The 22,485-nt window shown below is 42.2% G+C and overlaps 2 protein-coding genes across 4 annotated transcripts; one reads left to right on the top strand and one right to left on the bottom strand.

Annotated features, from left to right (window-relative positions):
• Nucleotides 1-2,242: 2,242 nt before the first annotated feature.
• Nucleotides 2,243-3,463, top strand: LOC133005693 (probable G-protein coupled receptor 173). Of its 3 annotated transcripts, none has more exons than XM_061075454.1 (2): nucleotides 2,243-2,345; nucleotides 2,394-3,463. In XM_061075454.1, exons 1-2 carry the CDS (start codon nucleotides 2,252-2,254, stop codon nucleotides 3,461-3,463), a joined length of 1,164 nt encoding a protein of 387 aa, XP_060931437.1. In that variant the 5' UTR covers nucleotides 2,243-2,251. The 3 variants fall into 3 exon arrangements, with proteins under 3 accessions (XP_060931437.1, XP_060931435.1, XP_060931434.1); XM_061075452.1 differs by having other exon boundaries at nucleotides 2,252-2,307; nucleotides 2,353-3,463; XM_061075451.1 differs by having other exon boundaries at nucleotides 2,252-3,463.
• Nucleotides 3,464-8,732: 5,269 nt separating this feature from the next.
• wdr13 (WD repeat domain 13) lies at nucleotides 8,733-18,352 on the bottom strand. Its single transcript, XM_061074379.1, has 10 exons — nucleotides 18,313-18,352; nucleotides 16,919-17,006; nucleotides 14,985-15,216; nucleotides 13,663-13,772; nucleotides 12,765-12,895; nucleotides 12,371-12,678; nucleotides 10,631-10,811; nucleotides 10,339-10,480; nucleotides 10,116-10,234; nucleotides 8,733-9,132 (listed from the first exon to the last, which is right to left on the bottom strand). The coding sequence occupies exons 2-10, from the start codon at nucleotides 16,957-16,959 to the stop codon at nucleotides 8,948-8,950; spliced, it is 1,449 nt and encodes a 482-aa protein (XP_060930362.1). The 5' UTR covers nucleotides 16,960-17,006; nucleotides 18,313-18,352; the 3' UTR covers nucleotides 8,733-8,947.
• Nucleotides 18,353-22,485: the final 4,133 nt, after the last annotated feature.

Below are 22,485 nucleotides of genomic sequence, written 5' to 3'. Positions count from 1 at the left end.
CCATAATTGGGGATAATTCAGGAATCAAAAAAAAATCGCCTGATCCTGCCGGGTTGTTGTTTTTCCTTTTTTTCCTTTTTTCACCCCCCCCCACCTCCATCCCTCTCTTCATTTGATTGTGATTTTTTTCTTTGGATTGGCTCTTGACATCGTCGGATCGCTTCCTCCCTTTTTTTATAATAACAATAATTCGTATAGGATGAGTGCGTTGGGTGGCGGAGGATTCTGTCGTGGACCACCTTCCACCGGGACAAAGACCCCCACACATCCCGGGCGGAGGATGCGAGCCTCGGCCTGCTAGTGGCCGGATGATGGGAAGCAGGAACCAGTCTGGTGCGGAACCATCCTTCTTCTTCTTCCTCCTTCTCTCCATCGTCGCTGGGTGGCTTCTTATCAGCATTGAAAATCTGACATCATTTGGATTCATGAACTGAGCGAGACGTTTGTGGTGGGTTTTTTTTGAGTTTTTTCCCCCCCTCCTCCTCCTCCTCTCTCTCCTCCTCCTCCTCCTCCTCCTCTTCTTCTGGACAAACCATCCTCGACGTGATGCAACATAAAACCCTCGGATGATATTCAGACACTGGGCAGATGAACACATCCCTCTCCCAGTAACAGGGAGGCAGAGGATGTCTTTTTTTCTCTCCTCCTCCTCCTCCTCCTCCTCCTCCTCCTCCTCCTCCTCCTCCTCCTCCTCCTCCTCCTCCTCCTCCTCCTCCTCCTCCAGCAGCAGCGCGGTCCTCATCCCGCTGTTGATTATCACATCGTCTTGTGTTTATTCCAATGCGATGGATTTGTGCATAACAGGTGTCGTTAGAGCCTGAGGAGCATGAAGCGTGATTATGTGTTTTAATCTCCTGGCGACCGACACACAGCGACTGGGATCGTTCCTCTCTTTTTTTTTTTTACTGTTTTTGTGTCATTCTGTTGTTTTTGAGAAGATCTGGAGAGAAGAATGATGCTATGAAAAGGTAGGTTATCATCTCCCTCCCTTTGCACACACACACATATACATGTACACACACACACACACACACATACACACGACACAAAAACACAGCAGAGGTGATTTTGACACCTGTTCATCTGTGTGTGTTTTTTGTGTTACCCACTCCAGTGTGTGTTTCAGGCCTCTGCTGACACGGCAGCCATCTAATCAGGTGAAATTATATTTGTCAAGGTGGCAGAGGGCTGTTGTGTGTGTGGATAAAAATAAGCCCACAGTTCCAAGCAAATCATATTGTGTTTCATGGCCTACATAGACGAGGCCCACCCAGACGAGCCACAGCTATTATCACCTCCTCCCTGTGAATTGTGTTTTTTTAATTAATTTTTTTGCATCTCTAAAACAAAAGCAGCTTCTTTAAAAAAATCAGATCTTCCTGTTTCCTGAATCCTGTCGTGTTGAAACAGGGAGGATTCCAGGTTCCTTGCTCCAGCTCCGAGGCCTGGCTGATCATCACATTGATGGTTTTCTCCTCCTGTTGAGGAGATTTCCTCCTTTCACACATAGATCCTCGGTAAAAAGGAATAATAATAAGGAGAAAAAAAAGAAAAAAGCTAAATGTCTGCCTGCTCTGCTGATCTCCTCCCAGTTGCTATGTGCTGTGAATGGTACAGATTACACCCTCTGCTCTTTAAGCGACTGTCACGCACACATTCGCCCGAGCGCCACCGAGAAAAGCATTGAATGCTCTTTGCTCATTTACAACATCACTGTTTGTTGGACATAGCCAGTGTTGGTTGTCCTGTGTCTGCTCCATCCCCCCCCTGTACACCCCCGTGCATTCACTCAAACACCCACACTTGCACAAAGTATGTGAGCTGTTGTATCTTAGCAACGGGCAAGGTAATTACTGAGAGAGCCAAGGAGCTGGCATGCTGTAGAGCTGCTGATCTGATCCCAGCCTCAGAGAAACAGGAAGGCAGAGATTTCCACTGTGGTGCCCGACACAGCACTTCTATATCCATGCTGTAAAATGTGAGTTCTGTAGCCGCTCAGTGCTCCAGACCCAACGTGCACGTCAGACATCTTGGTTTTTCTTCTATCTTATTCTATTCCTCAATCCGTGTGTCTCTGTTCGCAGGTGGCGTGCTTGTGGACAAAGAGGAAAGATGAGTCTGTCGGGTAGAACAGATCCTCGCAGCCTCTCCCTGTAGAGACGAGCGAGCCGCGGGAGAGACGACGGCTGGGGGGGGATCAGTGGTGTTTGGGAAGGGCCGAACGAGGCCGGCTCCTGTGGAAGGTGAGAGAATGGCTAACCAGAGCTTTGCCATGGACGGCCCGGGCAGTTTGATGGCTGTGCTGGCGTCACAGAGCGGACTGGCACGAGGCGGCAGCAGCAGCGGCGGCAGCAGCAGTGACGGCAGCGGCAGCGGAGGGGTCTCTGCCACAGATATGTCTGCCTACTTTAAGCTGGTCTTCTTGGGTCTGATCATCTGTGTCAGCCTGGTAGGAAACCTCTTGGTGTCCCTTCTGGTCCTACGAGACAGGACACTCCACAAGGCCCCTTACTTCTTTCTCCTGGACCTGTGCCTGGCCGATGCGGTCCGCTCAGCCGCCTGCTTCCCCTTCGTGCTGGTGTCCGTCCACCACAGCTCCACCTGGACCTACAGCGCCTTGAGCTGTAAAGTCGTGGCTTTTATGGCCGTGCTCTTTTGTTTTCACGCTGCCTTCATGCTGTTCTGTGTGGCTGTCACCCGCTACCTTGCCATCGCCCACCACCGATTCTACGCCAAGCGCATGACCATCTGGACCTGCGCTGCCATCATTTGCATGGTGTGGACACTGGCCGTCGCCATGGCGTTCCCACCTGTCTTCGACGTCGGGACGTACAAGTTCATCCGTGACGAGGACCAGTGTATTTTTGAACACCGCTACCTGAAGACCAACGACACCCTGGGCTTCATGCTCATGCTGGCGGTGGTGGTCCTGGCCACCCACGGCTTCTACGCCAAGCTGCTGCTGTTTGAGTACCGGCACCGCAAGATGAAACCCGTCCAGCTCGTGCCGGCCATCAGCCAGAACTGGACCTTCCACGGTCCCGGGGCCACAGGTCAAGCTGCAGCCAATTGGATTGCCGGGTTCGGCCGCGGCCCCATGCCACCCACTCTGCTGGGCATCAGGCAAAATCTACACAATCAACACCGGCGGCTGCTCGGGATGGAAGAGGTGAGGTCAGAACGGAGGCTGGGCAGGATGTTCTACACCATCACCCTGCTCTTCCTGGTCCTCTGGGCTCCCTACATCGTGGCGTGTTTCTGGAGGGTGTTTGTGAAGTCCTGCACCATCCCTCAGCGGTACCTGTCCATCACAGTGTGGATGAGCTTCGCCCAGGCCGGAGTCAACCCCATCTTCTGCCTCCTGCTCAACGAGGACCTGAGGAAAGTGCTGCGAGCTCACCTGCCCACCTACTGGAGGACTAAACAACACCTGCCCCAGGACGAGGCCTACTGCATCATGTGATAGGACGTGAGCTCTGTGAGGTGAATGTTTCAGGTTTCCACGGGAAACGCGGCGAGCAGAAGTGATGTAATGCACCTTGGTTACGTATTAAGTGTCTGTTTTGTTGTTTTGCACAACAAGACCCCAAATTTTGCCAACAGACGCAGGCACAGTGCCACTTGATGAAGAATGTCGATGTTTGAATAAATGTGTCGGGTGCAAAGGTTTGAACAGGGAGAGAGAAACTCCTTCAACGGTTTGTGTTACTGACGATGTACTGTACGATTAATAGGTGGGAGAGATCACAACAATCACCCCCCCAACTAGGTGTGACAGATGCCATTTTAAATTGATGTTGCCTTATTTCAAAAGGGACACACCCCAGAGTTTTTTCGACTGAGAATGAGTTTGTGTGTCACACGGGGCACGAGACAGACGAGCGGAGGGTTGAACTCCTTTCAGAAACGTTCTGTGGACTCTGAAAAGAAAGTGTTGACGAGAACACGACCGACTCTGAAACACGAGGGTCTGAATGGATTGATAGACCACCCTGGACATCTTTTCATCTGTTTCAAAAGGAGACTACAGAATACTGAATGGACCCAAAAAACCCTGGACACGTTTAAATAGCTGTCGTGAACCTAAGAAGCCCCGAACATGCTTGGTTTTTTCAACTTGATTTAGGGCGTGTCAGGTTTCTTTGTATCATAAAAAAATTGCCTGTTTTTCCTTTACTTTGTAAACGATACATGTTAAGCAGATGACACTATTTTGAAATATGACTTGATTTGATATTGTATAGACTGTACGGGAATGTATATTCCTGCTTGTGTGTTTTTATATAGCATTTCGTGTGTATGTGTGCGCGAGAGAGGAAGAAGAAGAAAGAGAAGAGAGGAGGGAGGGTTAAAGAAAAAGAGAGAGAGAGAGAGAGAGAAACAATGATGATAAAACAGGTTCCAGTAAAATTGAGTCAATGTGAAAGCAGCCACCATCTTGTGGCCTCAAAATCATGCAAAATTGAACAGTCATCATATGGAAATCCTTTAAATGGATCTCGCTAACTGAAAATACAGTTTTATTTTAAATGGGTAATGTACAAGCAAATGTGAAATACAGATGGAAAATGGAAAAAGGGAACCGAACAATTAGAGAACAACACTTGTACATTGCAAACAGGCCACAGGACTTAACGACTTGAATGGTAATGTAAATTAAGGCTTTTTAAAAAATCATGAGCAAATGGATATTTATTTGCAAATGATGATCTTGAGAATGTTTTTGAAGTACTGTTATGAGAATACAAAAAAAAAATAAAAGAAGAAAATGAAGTGGCACTTAATGCGAAGGAATCTTGAATGTTACCAGGACGTCTTATATTTCCCCCCCCCCGACATCAATGTCACCATGTGTGCGTCTGGAATCACAGAACATTCTGAAAATCAAACCGTCTTCAGGCTGGACACGCCCCAAGAGATGTTTGGCAGTATGGAAAACCGGCGTAAAGGCTACATTGAGCTGTCTCTCCAAATTAAGATTCATGTAATGCAAAATGTCTGATACCTACAGTATGTTAAGCATAGATATATTTGTGCAGTCAATTTTTTTCTAAATGTGGACACTTGCACTGCATACTGTATTAGCATGCATTCCACTGCATTTCATAGATTCGAGCCTGGGGATTACAACTTGTACAGACGTTGATACGGGAAAGACAAAGTGAGACGTGAACCCGGTGGGGGGGGCCATCATTTTTACGTCTGGCATTCCTTTTTGGCGAGATGATATCCTGTAAGTGTACAGTTTAACTGAGGTGGTTCTTTTGCCCACTCATCAATAAAGACTCTACTTTTGATGCATTGTGAGTTTTTGACCTGCCGGGGATGTTGACATGGCTGCATCCCCTGTGGAGAACACTTCACTGGAAATAGACCACTTTGCAGCGCGCGTGGCACAAATTACACCCTGTGTGCCTTTTAGTTCCTGAATGCAGCAGAAGATGAATTCTGAGATGCATCGGTGTGGCTCCGGCTTTCTCTCCTGCGAGCGCTGACCAACAACAGCTGCAGAGTCCGAATGATTGAAACGATTATTTCTTTGTTCGCTGTGCCAACCCATCAAATCTGAAGAGACAGGTGTACGAATTCACAGAAAGAGTGGAGAGATGTCTGTGACTTGTAACTGTTGTTACACAAGAGCTGGACTGAACAACTGTGTGGGAACAGAAACAAAATGTGCGGTTGGTCCAACAAGTGAGTTTCTCAAGCTACAGCGCTGTTAAATATCTAACCATGAATGAAAAGTACAGGATAATGGTAAATGTTCGAATATAGTGTCACAGCAGCAAGTAAGGAAGAATCAAAAAGGTCAAGGACATGACTAAGCAATATTCAGCCAAATCTCTCGAAAGGTAACATTACACTAGACCAGGCTATAGGAAGAAAATCCATTAGGTTATTGATTAAAGCAATTCCATCAAGAATTCATACATTTTTAACAAATCTCGCTTTTATTTTGAAGAAAAATGAAATATACGGTTCAATAAGATGCTTTAAATGTGTCTCAAAGACAGACAAAGAGAGAGAGCTGAAGAATAAACACTGGTCGATATATGCAGGAGCTTATCAACATGTTTCTATGAATTTAAAACTTTATGTTATTTAAGCTTTGAGGCAGAACCTTGATTTGTGATTTTCTTTTCTTTCAAATCACTTCTTTATATGATATATTCTAGAATAAAGTACAGAATATACCATATTTGATTCAACCCCAAAACCATGTTCATAAAAATAACTGCATTTCTGTCATATCTTGTGCAAAGTGAAGAATGGTGGATTCCAATCCCTGAAAAACGTTACTATTATTAAGGGTTTTAAAAACAAAACCATAATTCAATCTAAAATGAAGCTTCAGACAATGGAAGACATTATAATAAGGGTTTTTCAGCAGGATAAGGAACAGAAAGCACATAAATAAAACACTTGAATCTCCGTCTCCCTCGTGGTTGCACAGGATCCACATGTACAATAAACCCTGAGCAGCCGAGCATGCTACACAATCATGCTTCTTACAAAATAAAAAATCCAAAGGAAAAGCTTTTCTCAGTCTTAATTAGAGCCCGATTGAAATCCAGCCGTTGAGTGATGGTGTATTCTCTCTGTAAACAATTAGCCTATATTTTGAATTTGAATGAGAGATAATTTCCATTGTCTGTATGAGCGTGGACAGTGTCTGATGGAAGAGATGTTTCCATAGTGAACGCTTACAGCTGTGTGAACATCCCCCAAAACGCTCCAGGTTCAACAGGTTCTCTCCGGCTGAGCGTCTCCGTCTCAAGCTCTTATTTATAGTTTGCTTCCCACTTCTCTGCAAGATGCTCCACAACAAAGGCCGTCTTACTCACTGGAGAAACGTACGCTCGCCCACTGAAGACGCAGAGTTGTGCAGGAGCCTTGTTGCATTGTCCTGTCAGGGAGCTCAGTTTCACACGGGAGAAGTTTAATGTCGCTCTCCCGGATTGTGTTTTGTGTTTTGTGTTTTTATCAGTATCTATCCTGCCTGTTTCAGACAAAGCCCGGTCCTGACCTTCCCAGACAGCAACCATTCACTGTGGCCTCACTCCCACTCGGCCACATTCACACGTCACAATGCCCCTCGCCAACCTTGAGAGGAGCAAAGTCCAGGTTACAGGCAGCGAATCTGTGGATAAACCACGAAAGATGTTTGAAACTTTCAATTTAAGATCCTTGCTCTCACTGTTCTTCCCTCTTGACTGTTTTTTTTAACCATTTTCAACTATCATCAGTTGATAAGGTCTTTCTTTCTTTCTTCTGTTGATACAAACGGTGTGTGATACTACTTCTTTGCAGTGACCAATCCAACAACAATAAAGGATCATTTTGTAACTTGTCTGGTCCTAGAAAATAGAAGAGTCTAATTTAGGGGCTTTAAGGTTTGATTGCAGTACGTTGCAAAATGAAAGGGTCCCAGGAAAAAAACACACGATGATGTATACTATGTTCACCATTATAGTTTAGCATGTTAGAGTGCAAGCATTTTCTGAATATAGAATTCAACTCAAGTACTACTGAAGCATTCAGTTCCTATTCAGGGGACTATGGACGTGGAATTTCATCAAATAGTTGTTGAGATATGGACCAGTTGTGGCCCAGCTGCCCAACATTGTAATCCATGGAGTCATGCAACTAGGAAACCACAAGCATGCTGATGTTCAGTCAAATATTAACCATGTTCGCTATCATAGTTTAGCATTAGAACATTCTCATGTTATCTATAGACAATACGAGATCCCAGAACAAAATGTCCATGTTAAGGTTGCTGGTTGAATAGTCAGGGTAGGTTTTCTCTGGGGACCATGAATGAACATTGTCTTTGCCATCTATGAGCTTTCCCACTATGGTGACGAAAAACAATGATTATCAATGTGGTTTTTATTCACGACTCTGGTAAAGATCTCTAGATATATGAAGTTATAATTGAGCCATTAAGTCTTTGAGACCACATAGAGGAAAAATAAGCTCAAACTAAAATCTCCACAGTATTTTTTTACCATTATGGGTTTATTGCTTCACGACAAATAAATGTAGCACATTTCTCCATTTAGTCATTGACGTGGGGGAATCCTGTGTGGTTCCTGAAGACCCACACGATGACTAACACTCTCCTACACTATAGCTTTCACCACCTTTACTGCATCGGGCTCTTCACACGTTAGTATTTCCATTTTTTAAATCCATTGTTTCAATTTTGGTTTGTGAAAAAAAAAAGGACACGAAAACAACACAGACAGTTACAGTAGTTTATTGTGTATGTGTGTTAAATAACTTATATGAATCTGGAATCAGCATAAACCGAAAACACACACACACACACAGATAAGTACAAACGCATACTTAAAAACACACCTGTGTATATTTTTCATGATCAATTTGATATGCCTACGACCGATTGGGAGTTCAACATCATGCACGTGGTCAAATGCAAACAGGCAAATTGCAGAACTGAAAGCAAACAAAGGCGGCGTCACTACACTTGATTACACTGCTGGAGTCACAGTTACATAAATAGTGAACTAGAATCTACGCCAGAGGAACCCGTCTCTACAGTGTCCGTTTCTCAGGGTCATTATTCTCTGCACACGGGTTCAGTCAGTTCCTGTCGGAGGTAAGCCATGACACATGCATGGGAGTAGTGCTTTTTCCTTTCTTTGTCCAAAAGCCATTTCCCAGCTGCAGCTGTAGGAGTACTGACACACGTACACATTTACAACCCCTCCCCCCCCCCCTCCCACAAGAGATAAACCTCTAAAACATCCCCACCACCTACACAGCATATCCTTCAATCTGATTGCACTTATCGTTAAATTAAACACGTAATGCCACCTGTTACATTCCAGTGAAAATCTGCAGACTTGGACGGTTGAGGAGCAGCAGGCCTTTTTTTTCTTGAAGCGGTAGAGATGGAAGCATTTCATTGGCGGATGAGTCACTTTTGCTCCCGCCTCCAGATGATGACCATGCCGGTGGAGTCGGCGGAGGCCAGTAGACTCTCGTCGCAGTTGAAGCTGACGTCCAGCACCGGTCCTCCGTGGCCCTGCAGCTTGTTGACGATCGCCTTCGTGTTGCGTTCAACGTCGAAGAAGTAGACGCAGGCGTCCTCGCTGCCGGTCACTGCAGGGGGAATGGATGGTAAATGGATTTGTATTTATATAGCGCTTTTCTAGTCTGATGAAGACCACTCAAAGCGCTTTACAGTACAGTTTCACATTCACCCATTCACACACACATTCATACAGTGCATCTACTTGCAGCACTTTGTTATTCTATGGGGGGCTATTGAGGGTTCAGCATCTTGCCCAAGGACACTTCGGCATGCAGATGGTTCAGACTGGGGGTCGAACCCCCGACCTTCAGGTTGGAGGACGACCACTCTACCCCTCAGCCACAGCCGCCATCAGAAACACAACTTTGTAAGTCAATGGCGTGAATCGTCTAATTCGTTAAATTCATTTTGGATTAAAAACATGAATGGCTCAGTTGTTCACGCTGCCTCTAAACGACCTCGAACGACACGACCTTCCCATGCAAAGCAGAAGAAAAGAATATGGAGATGCTGCCTGTTATGACACGAGTGCTTCCCAGGTGTCTTCACAGTTTGTCAGCTCTAGGAAATAATAGCTGTAACCACACTGCAAAATATCAGTGGGCTTCAGAATGAATTGCAACACCTTCAACATCCTCACCAGAGACTCTCGAGGGTGTTTTTATGAGTGAGAAACTGTTAATTAAAGACGCAAAGCTGATAATTCAAACAGTGAAAAAGCCTTGAATGAAATGATGAGTTGATTGTTAGAATTAATTAAAAAGGTGAATGAAGTTAAATAAGGTGAAGCTCCGAGGTCGAGCCAGGCCTTTGTGTAAACACTCTTTTAAAAATGTACAAACTTTTTGATAGACAAACACATACAAGCTGCAAACAAGGACGGTAGACGGCTGCTAAAAGGCTTTCTAATTAGTTTTCTTTATCCAAAAGCGGCAATATGCTATTTCCTGCATTTCTCTCTTCCCCACATTGGACAGCCTGGAGCTAGTAATGAACTGTGGTCTCATTTTCTATTCAAACATCACAGCAGGAACACTGAGAAGCGTCTTACCCACGCAGGCGCCCTGTCTGAACGACATCAGAGGGCAGAAGATGCTGTGAACCAGCTGGGAGCCGTGCTGGATGGGGAAGCTTCTCTTCAGCTGTAGTGTTCCCTCGTTGTCCACCACCCTGCCCAGGAAAGTGTGGTAGAACCGGTTCAATTCAATACAGCAATGTAAGTATATATAGTTTACAAAACCGCAGATTAATAAACAGGGACATCACAGACGAACCTGTACAGCAGCATCTTATTGACACAGGCGTTGACCAGCAGGGAGGGGTCCCTGGCCTCTCGGCTGATCCAGGACCGAGCAGATATGCTGCAGATGGAGCTTCCTTCGTTCACCACCAGACGCTTGGCTTTGGTCAGCTTCCCTGTGGGGGGGGCAGGCAGGAACAGCGGAGACCGGCAGTGACACATTAACCGCTTTACCCTCTCGAACACAGACACCGTTCAGTGCACAAAATGGTGTTGATTTGTAACGTGGTCAGTGCAGATCTTTCCCTCGGTCAAACAGAGCTTACCTGTGGCCATGTCGAAGAGGAAGGAGAAGATGCTCCCCCTGTCGTCACCGGCCCAGAGGATCCTGCCCGGAGCATCAAAGGAGAGAGACAGCACACGGCCTGTCAGCTTACTGGACCCCCCCTTCACCTTCTTCCCGGTGGAGATGTTCACCACCTGCAGGTGGTGCTTGCTGTTTCCCACCTGGAACACAGAGCTCGGAGTGAGGACCTTCATTATTTCCACAGAGCAGAGACACTGAGTGGAGAAGCACTGGCTGCAGTGATTTTACCACTAGACACTAGACCAGTAAAAAACTGGTTACAACCTGCTCTGGTATTTACTCTGCCCACAGCACATTAAGAATTAATGCATCATCTGTAGTACAAAATATTAAGTGTGGTATTATTTATACACCGATATGACAGCACAGACTCATTGACTGTGTTAATAAATGGTTGAAATGATGGCTCCCCAAAAGTAAACACCTCCTCCTCCATGTTAGTTGATGGAACATGGACCACGATAGAAAAACCTCAAAAATGTTATTTTCTCAGAGATGGTTTCTGTCATTTGAGGTAATTCTTGTTAGTTTTTCTGATTATTATTTAATTAATTATATGAGGCTATAAACACAGAGTGAAGCGTAACACTTTACATCTGAGACTGACTCACGATTGGTGAAGTGTGTGTATCAGCAGGACCTGGAAACCACGGCTCCACCCCCCCATCCCTACTGCTCTGCCACACTATGGCAACAAATGACATCATCGGCTCAAGATGGCAGCGTTTGTATCCTGGATATTAGATTTGATTTCTACATAGTGGGAAGCCCTATAGACAAATTGTGAATATGGGCTATACATATAAAATTTTATTTTTTGATTGATGACGTGAATCTCTGTCTTCATCTTTATATAGAGTTGAATCCAACAGAATTCAATGACCATCTCGCTGTCCTCAGAGAGATGAGACCAGTTAAACCTGTACAATCCTGATTTTGAAGCCAGTGCTAAAGACACTAATGAGTTCCTCCTCGTTGTTAGACTGTCAGATAAAAACAAATATCCATCTCCCTCATGTTTCACTTAACGGAACATAAATGGGACACAGCTCTGCTTTCACTTAACATTCTGCTCCTCAATTCAAACGAAAGGACAGATTTAATCATACACTATCCAAGATACTTTCCACTTTTGTTCTTGATTTCAAAAGCTGACATTTAAATTTGAATCAATATCTGCACAGTGCAAATACGCACACGCAGTTATCTAGAATGCGATAAAAGCAAACTAATGGGAAGTTAGTTTGCCTCTGTGTGCAATTTATGCTTCACACACAAAAATGAAATGATGCGAATAAAAGAAAAACAACTATTAACAAACTCGACGGCATGTAATAAAAAACTGTGAGGAGGAAATAAAAGCTGCAAAAGTCAACATCTGTGTTTTGAGGTTTCTGGGTGCACCAGCATCCGAGCAGAGCCACATCTCATGTCTACGCTTTCTAAACACCATATGTCAGAAAGTCTTTGCCAGACTTTGCATCGACTTAACAACTTTAAAGTTAAGGACATTAAAAACGTGAGATGAAAACAGAACTAAGTTTGTAAAATAAAAAACTGAAAATAATACAGCTCGCAAGACAGGGAAGAGAACACGGATCACATTTTGACGTCCCTCTTTGCCGCTGTAACACCCTAAATTTCCCTTTTGTGGGACTAATAAGAAGGATAAACTTATCTTATCTTAAATAGGACTCACCACAGTCAGATTGTTATTCATCGGCTGGAATGTGCAGCAGAGCAGCTCGCTGGATTCTGGGTCTCTGACCTCCCGAATGCAGCGGCCATCCTCCGTGTTCCAGATGCGCAGAGTCCCGTCCAGAGATGTTGAGACGATGACGTCGTTGCTCAGAGACCACGCAAAGTCTGTGACGGGACCACCGTGACCTTTCAGTGTGACCTTCACACTGGGAGGGGACGGGGACAGCGTCATGATGGACAGGCTGCCGTCCAGTGAGCAGCAAGCCAGCAGGTGCTTGTCATCGTTGGCAAACTGCAGCCGTGGAACTGAAATAAGATGAAGGAGGTTTAAGTAAAATAGATTTTCATCCTCGATGTTCACAAATTGATCATTATGGGTTTTGTTTACTTACCGGCAGAGTCCACATGTTGGTCAAATATGTGGTGCATGCCAGCGAAAGCATAGTTTTCACTCAGAGTTGTGTCCCCTGCCATGGCTCGGCTGGCCTCTGCCACTGAGGTGGGCACCAAGCTGCCCGGAGGCCTGCGGACAAAAATAAAGACCATCGTGTATAAGCAGGAAATCAATACACTTCCTGTCCACCGCCTACAGACGACAACTCAATACGTGAGAACTATTGGCATGAAATATTTGATTTCTTTTCGTTGATTTTGGGGATCCAACTAGATCCAGATCTTATCTTAATAATTCTGGGAACATCTGAGGGGCTAAGGAAGCTAAATAGTGCAGAAAAAGCACCTTCTGACATATGGCCTTATAACAATAATTGGTTGACTGATTTGACAGACACCTTACATTTGGAGAGAATTCGATTTATTCTGAAAGACAAGTTGAGAGACTTTGATAAAATCTGGCAACCTTTGGTCTCCCATCTCGAAAAAGAATGTGATTGAGTCCCTAGTTGGATGCACTCCTTAGGGGGGTGGGGGGGGTGATGGGAGGGTACGCACTGTTGTCTCTTTTCTTTTCTTTTTTGTCCTGTCCTTTTTGTTTCATCTGTTGTGTTGATGCAGGGCATTGCTTGTTTACTTGCTATTATTTTTTGTCATTAGTCTTTTTTGTCAGGGATTACTTTTTCACCTTCTGTAAAAAACAAAGGAAACATAACTGTCGACTGTTAATTTCTCTGTTATGTGATTGGTTTCCCAATAAACATATTTGTTTATGAGATCATTGCTCGATGCAACCAAAACTGAATTACAGATCAAGTGAGGCATAAATCAAAGAGAACCCAGTTGCCCCAGGTGATGAGACAGGGTGCTGGATGAGTGTTGAGGATGTACTGGTACCTCTCATCGTACACAGCTCTGTTCATCTGGGCCTGCAGCTGGTAGGAGCCTCTGCTGACGGACCGGCGGTGACCACGAGCCCCCTGGGCACGGGGGTCCTCCTCGAAGTCCTGTCCAGTGGGAGAGAGAGAGGAGAAGAGGGGGGGGAGCCAGAACCTCGTAGGAATGAGTGCAAGTACAAACCAAACATAATCATAAAATAAGCATCAATAAATATTTAAAATCACCATGCAGTTTTAAGTTAACGACACTTGCCCATATACGGGCAGTGCCAGCCATTTCAACCAAGCTGCTCAGTTTAATAATCAAGGACATCCCAAGTGTTGCTTCCTATGATGCTGATTGGTGAAAATTAAAATCTACCCATCCAGATGGCTCTCATGTATTCTATGTTTTAATTAGGGTTGCAAAGGGGCGGAAAGTTTCTGGTAAATTTCCGGAAACTTTCCGGAATCTTTCCATGGGAAGTTAAGCTCGGGAATTTTGTAAAAAAAACAAAACCTACGCAAATTAAACGCTGAGCAATAAAAACATCATTCAAGATGTATGGAATGTAGCACACGCTGCACGTTGAGTTTCAACCCTCCACTGTGCATTCTTCCATCACATGCACAGATAACTCCCAGCATCCTTCACTCTACAGCAGGGCTATTGAGGCCTGCTGTAGTGTGCAGGACTAGTCAGGTAAGTTTCGATGATATTACTGGGAAAATATATTAGCATGCTAATTGAGGATTGTTCATCTGTTCATCTAGCCTATTTCCATACATTTATCCATCAATTGTAAAATATTTTCACAGACGATTCCAATTGTTTGGTTAACTATTTATATCTCTGGCATTGCATTAGTGTTTTTTTACAAACTTTTTTCTCATCTTATTCTACAGAACAATGCCACGTGCACTCTCTCATGTGTGGAGACATTTCACCCCATCCAATGTAGAAGGAAAGGCTGTGTACATTTGCAAATACTGTGCAAAGACCTATGTTAAGAATGACACAACGATGCAGAAGCATATAGTCAAGTGCCCAAAGTTTCCTCAGGGCTCAAATCAGCCTATGACAAAACAAAATGTTTATATTTATGTCTGTATATGACAAGGTAAATACAGTTAGTATAAATTACCCACAACATTTCCAGTTAATTCCCATGGAAAGTTTCCAACTTTGAATATTCCCAGAATTTTGCAACCCTAGTTTTAATCCATAGCTCCGATATTTTTTTATATATCTGCCTACTTCAAACGAGCACAGACCCCCCCCCCCTGGCTACTCCCTCTCCTCTACTCCCTCGCTGTCCCTTCTGTTTCTTTGGGTCTGACCTCCATGCGGTCCAGTGTGGTGCGGGAGCTGCGCACACTGCTGGCCCTGAAGCTGCTCTGCTCGGACAGCGGCCCGTAGCGCAGGGCCAGCAGCTGACTGCGCAGCCTCAGGTACTGCCTGCGCAGCCCCGGCTCAAAGCCACACTTGGCGTTCTCCCTGAGCAGCTGGCTGCGCCGGCGGATGTACTGAGTTCGGAACTGTGGGAAGGTGGGCGTGCGGTAAGCATTGTACCTGGGGAGGAGAGGAAGTGACACAGCACAAAGCACACCATGACTCACAAAGGGATCCATAAGCAATTACACGTCTGAATAGCTGAATGTGTATATTCTTGTATATACACATATTTATACATGTGTACATGTTATTATTATTATATTTACTATTATTATTATATATACTGTTATATTTTATATAATTTTATTCAGAAATGTTTATGTCAAAATAAATGTTACTTTGTATAAATATTGGTAAAAAGTGAGTTAATAAGAAGTAAACAGTGCGTAAATATAAACTGGTTTCCTATTTTTTATTGCTCTCCTATGTATGTTGTATTTATTGCGTTTTTATGTTTCTATGTTCATTGTTCGCACCAATAACCAGAGCAAATTCCTTGTATGTGTAAACGTACATGGCAATAAAATACTTCTGATCTGATTCTGCCATTATTACTATATACTGCTAATATATTGGTATAATTACTATCATATATAAATATATATTATGTTATATTATATACTATATATACTGTACTATTTGTATATACTGTCTAACAATAACCTTACCATCATAACATCAGTACTATTACCATCATCTTGCCACTGCACCTTATCTACCTATTTATCTTGTGTTTCTGTTTTTATTCTTTCTACCTCAATATTTTTTTATTTTATTCTATTGTATTGTATTTTATTGTATTCAAATATACCGGCTGCTATGACGACTTAATTTCCCTTAGGGCAGTGATTCTCAAACTGTCTGTCTTGTTCTTGGGTTCACAGTCAATGTGGTAGGACATGAGGAGAGACCAGTGTGTATTTTAGGTCTGAAAAGTGAAAACTCTATGAGACCAAACAAATTAAGAAGACACTTAGAAACATTACACTCGTCACACGCATGTGTTCTTTTTGGTTGAGCTTTATCATCTTTGTAACAAAGTGATTTTAATTGAATAAATTTTTTCTCTATTATTGAAAAAGTACAGACTGATTGAGGAATGTAGTGATAAATGTCACGAAAAGTACTTCAATTATGTTGAATTTAAGCAAAGTTATGGCACTATTTTTTGAAATAACCTACAAATGTCACAAAAAACTTTTTGTCAGAAATTCATGAAAGTAATGTGGATTTAATGTTCATGTGTATGTTATGTAAATATTAGGGCTGGGCAAGTTAACTCGTTTCAATCGAGTTAAGTGATGAGTTAACTCGATTAATTATTTTATCTCGCATTCACTCAGGTTTGATTATTTATTGTTTTATTGTGAAAGTCAGGCTTTTATTTTGTGAAAGTCTGTTGCTGACTGCTGCAGAACAGGAAAAAAGAAAATAATTGGCGGATAAACAATCGAGTTAACTCATCACTTGAGTTAACTCGATTAAAACGAGTTAACTTGCCCAGCCCTAGTAAATATACATGTTAAACTTTGCCCATTTTGTTGGGGCGTGGGAAGCGGGTGGGGAATGAAAAATATTTTAGACCCAAAGTGGGGCATGACAGAAAAAGTTTGAGAACCACTGCCTTAGGGGATGAATAAAGTAATCTATCTATCTCTCTATCTCTCTATCTATCTATCTATCTATCTATCTATCTATCTATCTATCTATCTATCTATCTATCTATCTATCTATCTATCTATCTATCTATCTATCTATCTTCTTCATCATTTGTTCGGAGCATCGGAGGTGGGGGGGGGGGGGGGTGACTCAGGCTTACCTTGCGTCCACTGCCAACACCTGCTGCCAAACTGCTGCCATTCCACAAGCACTCTGGGTAAAGATGGAGCCACTGCCACAGCAGGTCCCTGTCAACACACATCAAACACACACTTAATATGATATGTATGTGTAATATGACTTTACATCACGTGATAACACAACATGGCTGACAAACGGGTGCCTGTCGTAGCAGCTCCTGGTATTACTGTCGGTTTCTTGTGTTTTCATTACGTTTCAATATTTTTTATTTGATTCTATTGTATTGTATTTTATTGTATTCAAATATACCAGCTGCTATGACGACTTAATTTCCCTTCGGGGATGAATAAAGTAATCTATCTATCTATCTACTCTATCTACTCTATCTATCTATCTATCTATCTATCTATCTATCTATCCATCTATCTATCTATCTATCTATCTATCTATCTATCTATCTATCTATCTATCTATCTATCTATCTATCTATCTATCTATCTATCTATCCATCTATATATCTATCCATCTATCTATATATCTATCTACTGTATCTATCTATCTATCTACTGTATATATCTATCCATCTATCTATCTATCTACTGTATCTATCTATCCATCTATATATCTATCCATCTATCTATCTATCTACTGTATCTATCTTTCTATCTATCTATCTATCTATCTATCCATCTATCTATATATATATATATCTACTGTATCTATCTATCTATCTATCTATCTATCTATCTATCTATCTACTGTATCTATCTTTCTATCTACTGTATCTATCTATCTATCTATCTATCTATCTATCTATCTATCTACTGTATCTATCTATCTATCTATCTACTGTATCTATCTATGTATCTATCTATCTATGTATCTATCTATCTATCTATCTATCTATCTATCTATCTATCTATCTATCTATCTATCTATCTATCTATCTATCTATCTATCTATCAATCAATCTATCTATCTATCTATCTATCTATCTATCTATATCACATACATACAAACAGATGATCTCCTCCAATCACAACACACAGTCAAGTCGAGTCAACATCTACTAATTGTTATTTTGAGCTCATTTAAATAACCATAAGCCATTAATTGGAGCCAGGTGATTAATGGTGTTAGCATTTCTCTTTGAAGCTCTGTGGTTAGCAAACATCAAAGCGAGTAGGCGACTGCTCCTCTTCTTATTGACAGCTAGCCCCGAAGCTAACTTAGCTTAGCAGCTAGCACGTTAGCAACAACATCAAAGGCGATGTCCTCGTTTAAAAAGCGGTTTTACGTGAATTCGCCGACGTGGATAAATAGCGTGAAAGATGTCGATACACGTCATCAGTGTGATGACAGCAGACAGCACCAGGGGGAGAGAGGAGGGGGATACGAGTGGAAACGTCTCACCTTCCTTAGCTTCTCTCCATCGCTGCTCTTTCTGTTTCCGGTCAGGTCACATGACTCGGGGGGAGACCAGCCCCACCCCTGCTGAGGCCTGGTGAAGCCATGTGACACATGACGCGCTCATCAGGTGTCACATGGATCATTTAATACAGATACATATATAATAATATTCTGTTTTTTCCTTTCATCCACAAACACAAACTAACAGATACAATGTATCTAAGTAAAGGAAATATAGGATAAGATAAGATAAAACTTTATTGATCCACACACAGGGAATTCAGCTGTTACAGCAACAGGCAGGTCAGTGAGGTAGACAAGATAATAAAGAAATATAAAAGAATAAGAATCAAAACAATTAAACAGAAAATGCTGAGTATAACAAAGTGCAAATAGTATAAGTCTGTCTGAGGCCTGGTTTTCTTTATCTAAGTCTATGAATTATTCTCAAAGAAAACTAAGAAAATGTCTGATTCTGCTGACTCACAGACAAATAAATGAATGAGTTCAGTTTACTGACTGGAAGCATGACATAATGATCTGGCTCCGTCAGAAACAAAAACACCTCCCAGCACCTATAAAACTCATCAATTCAAATGTTGCATCTTGTTTATTTAAAAAACTAATTATACAAATGATAGAGTCTTGGTTTATTGTGTTTTTTATGTGCACCACTATTCCTTGGCAGGACGCAGGGGACTTTTGGATTTTGTTTCCCCAGTATCCAGTCCTTATGCTAGGCTAAGATACTATAAGCAAAACTAAGTCACATTTAATACAGATACACATATAATACTTGAATTTATTCAGTTTTTTCTTTTCATCCACAAGCACAAACTAACAAATACAAGGAGTCTAAGTAAAGAAAATATGAGATAAGATGAGATAAAACTTTATTGATCCACACACAGGGAATTCAGCTGTTACAGCAACAGGCAGTTCAGACTGAGGTAGACAAGATAATAAAGACATATAAAAGATAAGCAAGACAATACAAATAAAAACAATTAAACAGAAGTCTGTCTAAGGCCTGATTTTCTTCATCTAAATCTATGAATTATTCTCAAGGAAAACTGAGAACATGTCTAATTCTGCTGACTCACAGACAAATAAATGAATGAGTTCAGTTTACTGACTGGAAGCAGGATATAATGATCTGGCTCCGTCACAAACAAAAACACCTCCCAGCACCTATAAAACTCATCAATTAAAATGTTGCATCTTGTTTTAAAAAAAAACTAATTATACAAATTATAGAGTCTTGGTTTATTGTGTTTTTATGTGCACCACTATTCCTTGGCAGGACGCAGGGGACTTTTGGATTTTGTTTCCCCAGTATCCAGTCCTTACGCTATAGCTAAGATAAAAAATGCAAAACTTAGCTGAGATAATTTTTTATTTGGTTCATATTAGTGCAGATGTGTGAGAGTGATACCAGTGTTTCCATCCCTCTCTTGGCAGCAAGACAACAAACCTTTACTCCAAATGTAATACTCACAGTTCAGAATGTCAGTTTACTTGTACTTATCATCAGGATTCGTGAATTATTCACTGGGGAATTGATATATGTTGTATATTTGATTATCATGTAACAATCTCCACTATAATCCTCCTCTAATAGTGCTGACAATCATATATATCGATAAAACCGTCTTTTTGAAAAATCAATGTTATCCATGAGCCCGCTGACATTATATATATACATTAAAAGAAGTTAAAAAACACACCGTCACCATCACTGTAACAGGATGCAAACACACTGTCTTGTCCCGGACAATAGGTGGACGCACAGTTCCAGTGGGTTCACAATGGCAGTATTACAAGGTCAGCTCGGAGGTTTCGCCTGGCTCAGCAAAGACCTGCAGGGCTGTGGGCCGGCTGCTCAGCTGACGGCGCTCTTTGCTTGTTCAGGGCGCTCTTTCTCGAAGGGGCCCCAGTGACCGAGCCATTCACCAGCACGGGCCATAAATGTCCGGGTTCAACGGCACATTAAGCACAGCATTCTCAAAAAGTCAGCACAGCCTCTGGACACCAGCCAAAATGCCGGGAACAAAAGGTGAGTCATGTTTAGACACAAGTTTTAATTCTATATTCGTGTTCTTTAATTTATCCCTATAATAAATAAATGATAAGATGAATTGATTTATCTGGGTAATCGCTTCCAAATGTTTGACATGTGTCTGAATATTTATTCCATTTCCAGGTAACAAGTCGGACAAGAAGTCAGCTACCAAGGTAGGAAAATCCTCTCTAATGTAAAATCTGATTTTAATTTTTTTCAATCTTTACATGTTTTGACTTCATCTATATTTGCTTTTATATCACAGCAACCTCAGAGTCCTAAGGAGCAGCCGAAGAAAGATGATCAGAAAGGAGATGATAACAAAAAGCAAGGAGGTAAACATCTATATGAACTGACTTTTTAACAGCATTTCATTTTCTTATTTGTGATTTACGATGCCCACGGTGTGGACGTGAGCTCGGTGATAGTCTGTGTCCCCAGTGAAGCTATCTGTCTGTGTTTCGTCCCCTCGCAGGACAGCCGAAGGGAGAGAAGCAATAACTTCCAGGCCTTTGTGAAGATGGCTTTGGAGACACTGCTGGGTTCCTGCCGTCGTAAGCATGGGGGTCCTCGGGGCAGACAGGGTTGAGTGCGCCCCCCGATACAGCATCTGTTCACCTCTCACAGACGGCAGGAAGTGAACCCAATCTCCATCCATCACCATCTGTTGTTCATCCTCTGCTCCCCCCCCCCTTACTGTCCACTCTGGCTTACTGGATGTTCAGAAATAGACTCCAGGTTTAACCAACTCTTCCCCCAACTCACCCTACCACCACCATTGACTGTCTAACAGTCCACACATTGTTCTTGTAAATAATGATCATTGGAATAAACAACTATTTCTTACAGCATTCTTGGTGTATCTGACCTGTGTGTATTCTCATTTCACACCTGCAAACACAAAGACAACAAAAAATAGGTTTCATGTAAAATTTTATAAAAATATCACAGGTGTATCAGTGCCTTCACATTTACAGGGAGAATAACTCTTAAACTAAATGTTATAATAGCATTTAAAACACTCTGAGGGGAATCCGGTCTGCAGAGACTGAACATTCAGGCTCTGATCTAAAACACTACATCTCAGTCAAGAAGTGAATCCTTTGACGTTCTGAATTAAAGACAAGAGACAGAATCAGAATCTGATACAGACGCTCAGGCTCCTTCATCAGTGACAGAAACGCAGCAGTGAAAGCAGCAGTGTCATAAAAATCTGCACTTTGAGGATAAATATTCAATATTATGTATAATTCAATCTGGTGTTATGAAGCTGGAAGGGAGGTTTAAACAATGTTTGCTCAACAGTGACACATGTGCAGAACCCTGATTCTAAACCTTATATTTAAATACTGAAGCGTGAAAGAGTTTGGTTCACAACCACTAGTAAGACTAAGTTTCATTCTAAGAAAAATAACACAAAACAATATACAAACACTATTAGGAAACTGCACCACAAAGATGAATTCATAGATTTACTGATGACTTCTCTTTATCTAAAATTCACAAAAAGGGGGGAAGTCATTATTATTATTATTGGTGATAAAAAAAATTGCTGCCTTATAACAACAACCTGTGCTTTTTCAATTTTTTTATCACAAGTAAAATCTTTCTCGTACACATGCTCTGCTAAAGGATAAACGTGGTGATAATCTCTATTTCTCTAATGGCAAACGAATCCCAAGAAAAAAAAAGGACAAATCCAACAGTGAGTTGACTCTGTGGACGGTGTTGTTTCCACAGCCACAGTTTGATCTGAATTATTAATCTGCCAGTGTTGTGTAAAACATCAATGACCCAGCGTCACACTGGGCGACAGATTCTTTCATAGCAGAAAATGCTCATTCTCAAATTCTGCAGCCGTCCGGAGTCACCAGAGCGCCAAACATATCGATCCTTGCCTGAAAATGATTCCATAGAAATCTCTTTTAATCCTATCGGGTTATGTTTTGCTAGAAAGTACAGTGGCCAGCTGTCAAGGAAACGATTTACCCATTCAGAAAAACAGAAGTTGAGTGAACAGGCCTGGGGTTCTGGGCCACACGCAGACAATCTGGAGGAGTCAGACCGAATTAAGGGATGTGCCGGTCTTTATTTTTTAATGGGATTTGTCGTTG

The sequence above is a fragment of the Limanda limanda genome, chromosome 7, assembly GCF_963576545.1.
Source record: "Limanda limanda chromosome 7, fLimLim1.1, whole genome shotgun sequence".
NCBI lineage: Eukaryota > Metazoa > Chordata > Actinopteri > Pleuronectiformes > Pleuronectidae > Limanda > Limanda limanda.
The sequence above is the reverse complement of the archived record's forward strand: the minus strand, read 5'-3'. Positions and strand labels throughout refer to the sequence as shown.

Bases quoted from the DNA above. Each gene is read 5' to 3' on its own strand.
- wdr13 (XM_061074379.1), bottom strand. From the start codon at position 16,959: ATGGCAGCAGTTTGGCAGCAGGTGTTGGCAGTGGACGCAAG. The intron at 12,896-13,662 runs GTACCAGTACAT...TTTTGTCCGCAG, and splicing joins AGAGCTGTGTACGATGAGAG to GCCTCCGGGCAGCTTGGTGC. The intron at 10,812-12,370 runs GTGAGTCCTATT...TCTGTGTTCCAG, and splicing joins TGAATAACAATCTGACTGTG to GTGGGAAACAGCAAGCACCA.
- LOC133005693 (XM_061075451.1), top strand. From the start codon at position 2,252: ATGGCTAACCAGAGCTTTGCCATGGACGGCCCGGGCAGTTTGATGGCT.